The 10,323-nt window shown below is 42.9% G+C and overlaps 1 protein-coding gene across 1 annotated transcript; it reads left to right on the forward strand.

The window, feature by feature from the left end:
• The first annotated feature begins 1,942 nt into the window (after window positions 1-1,942).
• TMEM171 (transmembrane protein 171) lies at window positions 1,943-9,201 on the forward strand. Its single transcript, XM_009327233.1, has 3 exons — window positions 1,943-2,604; window positions 4,344-4,485; window positions 8,963-9,201. The coding sequence occupies exons 1-3, from the start codon at window positions 1,974-1,976 to the stop codon at window positions 9,186-9,188; spliced, it is 999 nt and encodes a 332-aa protein (XP_009325508.1). The 5' UTR covers window positions 1,943-1,973; the 3' UTR covers window positions 9,189-9,201.
• The last annotated feature ends 1,122 nt before the right edge of the window (window positions 9,202-10,323 follow it).

Here is a 10,323-nt window from a genome sequence, read left to right on the forward strand (position 1 = left end):
TGGTTAAACATTGGAAGAGGCTGCCCAGGGGAGTGGTTGAGTCACCATCCCTGGAAGTATTTAAAAGACGTGTAGATGAGGCACTTAGGGACATGGTTTAGTGGGCATGGTGTTGTTGGGTTGACGGTTGGACTCGATGATCTTAGAGGTCTCTTCCAACCTTAATGATTCTGTGATTCTAAGGTGACTTGATAGATTGCCTTGCACTGCAGACAGATAATTATGTATTTCAGTGACTACTGAGTTTTATCGTTGCGATTTGTTTTCATCCCAGTGAGGCACTGCAGTTACTGGGGAGTGATGCGAACCTTGTTGTGGCTGACACATGTTCAACAGTTTGCTTCCAGAAATCATGTAACACTTTGTTTTTCTTGTGGAATAACTGTTGTTGAGGCATATGTAAGGAGGAGTCAATCTAACTTGACTTTTAGCTTCCCGTCATATGAATTAGTAGCAGGGCAGTGGAAGCTGGAACAGGAAAGGCTGAAGGTTAACTAACAAACAGCAGTAACTAAGCCAATTCCTTGCTTCCATCTGTGACAAACTCCTCCGGTTCCTATATATCCTTCCTGATATATCCAAGTCATAGATGGAGTTGTCTGTCCTGGGAGACTGCTGGTGAGGGGAAGAGGGCAGTGTTAAAACACTGCAATAAGAGCGCGCTTAAGCACCTTCTACACTTGGTAGGGGACAGCTTTCTCATGGTCCATCCAGACTTGTTATTTTCCATTGTCTGAAATTCTCCTGGGTTTCAGGTTGGCTTTTGATGGATGTTAGCCACTTGGACTGAGATCTCTGTGGTTGCTAGTCACCATGGTACGGAGTACAGGTGTCCATCTGAGCCCTGTAGGCCAGAGTGTCAGAGCAGCACAAACTTCCTTGTGGGTAATGGCAGAAATTTTTTTTTTCTAGAGCTCACTGAATGGCACTCTGTCCTAACTTTTAGTCAGGCTTTCCCTGCTCCAGTTTGTCCACATCCAGCAGATTTGTCATCCATGCTACCATATGGACTGTTATGGGCCTCAGCACTAGTTTGTTTTCTTCTGTTCTACTTCTGAATCTAGACTCCTGTGGGCTCAGAAGCCTTCTGGGAGCCACCTTTGTTGTATTTCTTTTTAAATCTTTCTTGGAGCACAGACAAAGGATTCAGGAGTAGGGGAGGTGGAAAGGAAGCGTGGGAGCAGTATGCTTACCAACTCTAACTATGGAATCAGTAAGACTTGAAGTACACAGTCTTTAGTATGGCTTTTTTCTTTTCTTTTTTCTTTTTGTCTTCTCAGAACAGAACCAAAAATCTTCTGTCTACTTGCTCTTGCAGCTGTATAGGACAGGAAGCTTATTTAAGGAGAGAAACAGAAAAGTCTTTATTGCCTGTGGAAGGAGAAGCAGGATTTATATGCTTTGAAAAGGTATGTATTAGAAGATTTACTTGGTAAAAAGTCCAATAGTCACCAATACTCATTTGCATGAAGGTTCTTTCTCTCAAGAGCTGTCACTTCCTGTCATTCCCTACAGAAACTTCCCCAAGCTTTCTGTTTTTGAGGGAAAGGCTAGCCTGTCCTTGTTCCCAAGATTCAGCCTTTGAAAATAATGTCCCCTTAATCATAAGACCGTGTATCTAAAGAAACAATTCATTTAGCTGTGCAACAGAAATTACAGTTGTTTTCAACCTAACTGTAAAGCAAGTTCTGTCTTTTCATCAGCATTCAATGGCAGCAAACTTGATTAGGCCCTTTAATCCATAATGCAGGTACTACAAAATAGCAAATACACTGAGAGTATACAATAAAGGCTGAGTAGCAAATACAGAAGTAAATATTATAATGTAGCTAGTCCCACTGTTTTTTTTTCTTCTTTTGATTCGTGTATTTTCATGTTCACAGATCTGTAGTTTTCTGCCACTTAATGCTAACCGGAAAAAAAAAACAAACCCAAAAAAAAGCAACTCATCTGCTTGAGGACATTCTGTTGTAATGTATCCAGTGGCTGTTCCTGCACCAGGAGGTGAAGGAAATAATGGACAACATGGGAAACTTATTTTTTTCCTTTTTGTTTTTGGAGCTGTGTTGCTCTGTGCTGGATTCCTGCTTTCAGTCTTTATTCTCCAGTCGTGCCCATCTGGAACCTTCAGTGACTGTAACGAGGTCCTTAAGGCTGCTGGGCCTGTGCTGGCTGTGACTGGACTGGTTTGTGTTTTACTGGCACGATCAAGGGCCAGGCTGTATATAAGACAAAGGCAATTGCAAAATGAGCAGGTGTACAGCCTTGTTTTTTGTCATGGGAGCTGTCAGTTTGCCCAGTTTCTCATATTTGGATTCCTGTTTTTAACTAGTGGAATGCTAATTAGCATCCTGGGCATTTGGGTTCCTGGCTGCAGCCCCGGCTGGTACAGCATACAGCTCAACCACACCGGCAGTTCTGATGTGGACCTCCAGGGCTGTGGATTCCTGTCACTTCAAATCATGGGACCTTTGATTGTGCTCACTGGGTTGTGTTTCTTCGTGATAGCTCATGTTAAAAAGAAACAAAACTTAAATCTCAACCAAGAATCTTGCGAAAGTGAAGAACATCCTCAGAGCCCTGAATCTTTTCAGGTTACAGTAGGTGGGTAAATAATGTGTGAACTTTACGTTTGAGACTTAGTAGGGCTTTTCTCCCAGTAGTGATTTACCTCTGAATATTACTCATTTGAGCTCTAAGCATGTCAATTCTGGAATGTCAAACCAGCCAAAACAGAAAACTGTTGCTTTGTCTCATACATTTTCTGTATGGTCAGTTCAGTTACCTTTCTCTCAAAGACAAAACCTCTCCTTTGGCATAAGAAGAAAGGTCTAACTGTGCAAAAGAAGCCAGTAATCTGACACAAATGAGTCCAATCCCACTTCCTTTCCCCAAGGGTGTAGCTGACACTGCAAATCAGATCTAGTGACTTCTGTGACTATATTTAAGATCTATCTGAGCTTTGAGCTCTGATCCCTTAAACAGGAGAATCTGATTCATAAGCAGTGTATTGTATTTTTTTAATCATGGCCACATCTTCCATTAGTCAGAGATGTAATTGCAAGATGCTTCTGTTAATTGCACGGTATTTGAGTAAACATGGTGTGTTAGCAGGGAATGCTCCCCTGCATATAGCACTGCTTTTAATACCCCATGAATACATTCTATGCATCCATTATTCGGATAACTTTCTAGCTCTCAGAAAGGATTAATGAGTCAATCATAGTATTGCTTGACTATCATCTGACTGACTGGACTTGAAATCCATTATGCAAAACTTTTTTCCTTCTTCCTGTCAAACCAATGTACAGACCTATAACCTGGTGACCCTCAGGAAACGTGAGGGTTTAAAGTCGGTTTTCCAGCCACCAGGATAAATCAAAAGCTTGTAGAAATGAATTCAGATTGTCTTTAAAGGCAAGAAAGCAAAATTAGTGGATTCCTTTTATACTTCCGTCAGGAAAAGTAAAATTGAAAGACTGAAGGCTGAGGTCTGGTTGGCATAATGACATTCTGGAACAGTGGTGACTCGGCTAGAAAACACCCCCCGCACCTCACTCAACATTTTTGATGCTCCCTGACCTGTCTCTGCATGCAACTTACAAAGGAAAAAAGGTGCCAGGCAGCTGTGAATGTTTATATAAATTATGCAAGCTTAGTGACTGATATGAACTTTCTGTTTTAAAAAAAAAAATTTTGAAACTCCTCAATTATAAAGTTGGAATTGGCAAATACGCTGCACAGCACACTTAATAGTGAATTATGTATCAATAGTGTCCTAGTACTAATGTTATTAGTGTGCCTTTAGCTACAAGAATTTAGTAGGGAAACTGTCAAGGCACACAATCAGTCATCAGAACCATTAATGACTTCAATACTTTTGTTATAACACTGCAATAGATGTGGAAAAACTGGAACCGCCCTATTTTAGATACATGAGTAAAACTAAATACATGCCTACCCTTAAAGTGAGTCAACAGTAACTGTGTGCTTTGCACACAGCCTGTGTGCTGTGTCTGAAGACAGCCAACAGTGAAGAGGTTTGTGTCTCTTAGCTAGATGGAACAGTCCCCCTCCCCCAGCTGTATTTTCTAAATGACATCTTCCATTTACGAATATGCTGCATCTTTATTTTGGGATAATTTTGGTTTTGAACGTACCTCCAATGTACTTTAACAGCCCAGAATATAACAGTTCTGTATGTGGAATCATTGCACTTTATCTTAAAATGTAGACAAGTACAAATACTGTAATTAGAAAGACGGGAAATGTTCTAGGATACAGTTAGAATAAACAGTGGTGCTCAGTTTTTCAAACGTGGTAATTGGTGGGTTTTTTCCTAGGTGATGCTGTAATGGTATTCCCACCTCCACCACCTCCTTATTTTGCTGACCCTCTGTCACCAACCATGACACAGTGTCTTATGTCAAGTGGTTCGCCTACAAGTGAAAATCCTCCACCATACCACTCTATCTTCAGCAATGGGTAAGACTGTTTTCTTCTGTCTTTGGAAATCTGAGGTGTTTCTCAAGATATCCAAGACCATGTTCTTAAATAATCACTGTGAAATAACTCTCCACTAGGCACTACAAGGTGTTCTAGTGCATCAGTCGACTTACTTCAGATACCTTACTTGAAATGGCATTAAAATATCGTAGTGTAGAAAGGGAATTACAAACCACAGAGTGTCCTTCATGAGGGTTAAATTCTTACCAGTTCATTATGACTGAAAAGAACTTTTGAAATGAAAGCAAAGTCTTAAATCAGTGGCCTTATTTAAATATACTTAGATTAGATTTCTTCCACAGATTGTCCAAGAGAAGGTGCCCTGACAGCAGTGCCCCAGTGGCATGATATCCACACTGCCAGATTTTAGGAAGCCTCTGTAGACCCAGGGCAGCGGGCCCTTCATGACACTTATCCACAGGCCCTGTGACCCTGGGAATGCTACTTTAGTGTGTTCTGTTCTCCCTGTGACTGCCTCACTGCCTTGAGGAAGTAAGACCTGCTATGCTGGTCTGCCTTGTTCCTGCTGTGGCAGTGTGTCGAGATAAATGGATACCTTGATCTTGCAGGAGAAGAGCAGGAGGCTCCAGGGAGTTTAAAAGGGAGGTTACAATGCCAACTTCATCTCAAGATGTTGTACCTTACCCATGCAGCCACTCTTCCATACACTGAGTACAGCTGATTTGTTAGATGCTGCCACCACCAAGCTGAGGAAGAAAGAGCTGCCAACAGACTGAAGAGTTGTCTGCACCACAAGAACTTGTAGGGTTATTTATCCCCTGTGTGTTACCACCAGTGGGCTGCTAACTTGAGGGTGAAAGGTCACTGCAAGGGCCACAAGCTAGGAGCCAGAACTAGATCTGTCCAGGAGAGCTGAATGCCACATGCCAAGAGCCCCCAACTTATTTTCAGGCCCTTAATGATTCAGAATTGACTTGGAACACCTTTTGGAAGGTCCTATGTCAGCTTGTTATTAATCTGTGGGTCAGTAGGTGGTGTGGGACTTTTTCACTGGATGACTTGACTTTACAAGACTGTACCTGCAGCATCCCAAGCACCATCACTGCAGCAAGAGTCCATGCCTGCCTGGCTGTGTCCAATCATAGTAGTTGTTGGGCCATTGCTTTAATAGCTTTCCACTACACTCCAGACTTCTCTGCTCATATGAGGCAGTGCGTTCCATGATCAGCTGGACCAGCTGTGTGCCTGATGTTGGTCCTTTTTCAAAACTCTAATGCTAATCTTCCCTTTGAAGCAAGCAAGCACGAGCCTTCTTCCTGCCCAAGACCTGAATGCCACAGGAGGAGGATACTTGTGTTAGCAGTGGTGCTTATTCTTGTTACCATGCTGTGTGCAGCCATGTCTGTCATTTTTTTTTAGTCATCCTTTGAAGTATACCTGGTGGATTCTTGAGGCTCAGGCCCACTGTGCAAGGCACTCTGTTCTCTAGTCAGTCACCATCAACAACTCCTGATATCGTCTCCCAGTTTGTAGTGTCCTCCTCCAAACATTTTCTCCCCATCTTTGCTGAAGGCAGCAGATGCTTCCTTCTGTTGCTATTGCCACATGCCAGACTGTCCTTCTGCCCTTCCTCAAAAATCACTTTTTTTCCCTAACATAGAATAAACACCTCTCTATCAAAAAAACCTACTTGCTCTTCCTTGCTACTATGCAACGCTCTAGTGTACAGTGGGACTGGCCCTGAAACAAAAAGATGATTGTGTACATACCACCCATGGAAGGGAGACACTCAGTGTTTGGTTCCCACTGACTGAGGTCCAGCTTGAGGTTGATCACTTGTGCAGAGGGATGCAATGCCTAATAAACCCTAGCTACGCATGTAATTAATTGTCTGCTGTTTTTCCACTTAAATTGCTTCTGAGAGTACTTTTTATACAAAGCTGATGAGAATCTGTTGATTGCTTAGTGCCCTAAACACCTGACAATTCAGGATGACAAGGGTAGATGTGGGGATGAGAAGATGTCAGGGCTGATCAAGCAAAAGTGCTTTCCAGAGAGCAGTGGCTCTCATGGTCTGGCACAAATTGTTGTGTGAAGAAACATTGTATTTTGTGAGCCTGTTCTCGAATTGCAAGTGAAATACATCAACTCTCAGAGCTATACTACTGTAATTAAAGGACACCTAGAGCAAGCAGGAGAGCAAATAAACTTCTGCTGCTGAAAGAAGGGATTTACATGAAGTCTCTGAGTTCTTACTGGGCTGGGTGAAGACATCGACAGCTGGAAGGTGTTTCATACCAGCTGCAGCTGGGCCTGGAGTTAGGCACCACACTGAGCCTGCCTGTGCTACAGCTCCAGTGTACGCTGTAACTCCCTTCTGACATGTACATCCCAGATGTACATGCAAAGCAAATGGATGTGTGTGGAGGAATGACTTGCCCCGAGTATGAACCTGGACCTCTGGTAGCCCTGAGACAGCCAATTCAAGTATGGCCCAAGGACACCCTCAAAAAACATTTCAGCTTAAATACATTTAGAAGACCAGGCTGGAGTGGATAACTGGGAGAAATATGGGAACATACATGAAAGCTGTGTTCTGCTGTAGCCTTACAAGCAGCTGAGAGACAGAGTGACTCTTGTACCACCTGTCTGTAAAAGTACAATGCACAAAACTATGGGCCACAACTTCTCTGTACCCTATAATTTCAGGCCCTGAGTTCAGATGTGGGCTGCCTGCCAATGTGCTTGGTAAAATGTGTGCATTATCAAAGGGTGTGAACGAATGCAAGCAGCACATCCTGCACTGAAAAAGGAGAAACAAAGAGTGCTGGGGGAATGGCAAAAAAGCTAGTTCCCAAGACTTCCTGTGGGCTCTTCCTGCTGGTGCACATACCAGGTGGCCCTCCCTTCCTTCACCCATTCTCCTACAAAATCCCCTGCAGCTGGATCAACTGCCTCAACCCACAAATGTCCAGTTCTGGTGCTCCAAACTTCGTGCGTGATCCTATCAACTCAATCGTCATTGATTGCCTGTCTGGACTTTGGTGTCTTGTGAACATATGTACACAAAGGGGCAGTTTGTAGGCCGGCTTGTTGGGGCAGTTTCTAGTGGAGTGGACAAAACACCTCAACCTTGGATGCAGAAACCCTGACCTCTTGGTGGTCTGGGGTGGCTGGGGGCGCTCTAGCTGTTGCCCTTCCATGCTCCCCAGGGTCCTCCCAGAGACCCTGTGAACTGATACCACCTCTGGGTATTTCACTTGATCGTGGTCTCCCATGGCTCAGCACTTGGTAGCAGCTACAGCATCTTAACTAGTGCAAATTGGTTCCCAAGCCCTTTCATGGAGGAGAAGCAGTGGCGTCATTCCTCCTAACGTAGTGCCATGGTTGAAGATCCCAAAGCTGGAAGAGAATACCCATTTCATATGTGGGTGTTTACCAGGCAAATGTGATTTACCTTTTTAGTCCATTGCTCCATGTTCTGTCAGCAAGTGCTGTGGTGGAGACTGTGCTGCATGAAAGAGCTTGTAGGAAGCTGAGTCATGGTCTGATCCCAGTGGTTGTTTTTTTCCTGCAGTCTGTTATATAGCGCTTCAGCATTTGTCTTGTAGTATGTTCTCTTCTCTCTCCTTTAAACACACACCCTCACACACCAGTAACAACACTGAAGATGAGCTGACTATGCTCTGTATTCCTGCTCCTCCTGTAGTATTGGTGGGAGTACAGATGTATGCACAAAGGCAAGAGTCAGCTCTGGGAGCAAGTTATGAGGAATGAGGAGTTCTTCCCTTTCCTTGGGAAGCAGCTGAAGCAATATGCTGAGGGCCAACTCCAGGGCAAGATGAGCAGGGTACCAGAACCATGTGGGTGCAACCGACTGGGATCCAGTTATGATGGTCAGAGGAGGGCAGTGAATACTTGGCTGCTCTCCCTGACTGTCACTGGGAACTTAGCAGTCTAGTTGTATCCAGTTGCTTCTGTTTCTGCAGCTCTGAGTAGGAATGCTACTCCTTATGTCCATCATGCGTTGCTGGAGAGCTTAATAAAAGTTTCACGTTGCCTTTCATGTCAGATCTCAAATGCCTGAGGATTGTGATTTTTGTGGTAGAATTCTAAGTCTAGTAACTCTTTCATAAGGGAAGGGGACAGTGTGTATGTGATAGACTGCAAAAGGGAAGACACATTAGGAACTAAGGATCAGAAGAAGATTTAGTAAGATTGTGAGATAGCCCTGCCAGAAGCAGCTAATACCCATAAGCCAGGCTGTGACTGGTGATGTGAAAGGTTAGAAGGGAGCTTGTTTGCCCTTCCCTTCTGAAGTAACAGAATTTTCGTATGTGTAGTCCATAGAATGAAATCCTAATGCTTATGCAAGTTCTTTACTTCAGGGATTTTTAGGGAATGTGTGCGTACATGTATGTTTATGTAAGTCAAGTGGAATTTCACTCACTGTAGAGAAATGAATTATGCTAATACGCAGTTTTGTGTTTTATAGAGCACAGCTTGCAGATGGTGAAAGAACAGTTGCTGTGAGAGACTATGAAACTGTATATACAATTTCTGGAAGCAGCTCACCTTCAGATATTTTACCGATGCTATACCTCTCCTCTGAATCACCTCCAAAATATGAAGAAAAAGCATCAATAACAAATAATGAATATTCTCCATCTTCTTCATCTTCTTCATCTATTTCCTTAGCCACATCTGACACCAGCTCATAGAGGACTGTCAGTTAGACTTCATTTTTAAATTAAATTGTACACTCAGATTTACAATTTTTGGATTTATTTACATTTTGTAATAAAAGCAATAATGTTGACTGTGTCTAATTTTTCATCAAAAAGCATAAATGATGAATTTGGGTCTCAAGAAATATTAGATAATGCTGGGCTTCTGAGCAAGTAATCTGAAGAGATTCAGTTCACTGCAAGAATGTTAAATGCTCATCTTGTTCTGTTACAGCTTCAGTTTCTATTTTTAGTTGTTCTTTACATAATGGAGGCACCAAGTAGAGACCAACTTTTTTTGCTTATTTTAATTAAATCTGTTTGGAGCTTCAAAAAAGAAATAATTAGGAAGTGTTTTTATTTCTGTTTTTGTATGACTTTTGTGGACAATACTTGTTTGCAAAGTTATTGACTTTATATGTACTCTGAGAGCATCACAAATAGGGGTGTTTAAGATTGGGACCAAATATGTTACAGAGAACTCAAATGGTTACTTTTTGGTCTGCCTGGTAGCAAACACTCCATAGCTTAATTTAGACCCTCTCTGGTCCTTATGTAAGTGTAATCCCTATGAAAGTCAGTTTTAGCCAGCAGTTAAGAGCCCTAAGGCACCACTGAGGGTAGTTAATAGGCTAACAGTTTAACTGTGGTAATGACTGATTTCAGGGGGATTACACTACTGTTACATATCCTCATTCATGGTTTATACAAGGAGTGCTTATTTTGTGAGAGTGAGTGCCGCTCAGCAGTGGTATCTTCCAGGAGCAGATGTTACCGACCAGCAAATGCAAGAGAGGCAGTTTCATGGAAACGCATGCAACGGATGTTTTTAACTGACACAGCACTTGACAGACCCTTCAGAAATACAGCCCTTTGAGCTCCTCCGGCCCTGTGCAGCCCCTAATTTAGCGGTAGCTGCCTGCCTTCCGGATGGAGTGACAACAGGTTCTAGTTCTATTTTGCAGATGTTTGCACCCGTTCCCAAACTGAAGGATTTGCTTGTAGTAGGTAAGGGTAATGAGCAGGAACTGAGTTGCTGCTGACCTTTGACACTTTACGACTTGCTCTGAACCCTGTTTGAGAAAAACAGACCTGATTCTGTGCCCAGAAACAGAAGGTGGCAGAATTA

Source organism: Pygoscelis adeliae, unplaced genomic scaffold, assembly GCF_000699105.1.
Source record: "Pygoscelis adeliae isolate BGI_AS28 unplaced genomic scaffold, ASM69910v1 Scaffold26, whole genome shotgun sequence".
In the NCBI taxonomy this organism is placed as follows: domain Eukaryota; kingdom Metazoa; phylum Chordata; class Aves; order Sphenisciformes; family Spheniscidae; genus Pygoscelis; species Pygoscelis adeliae.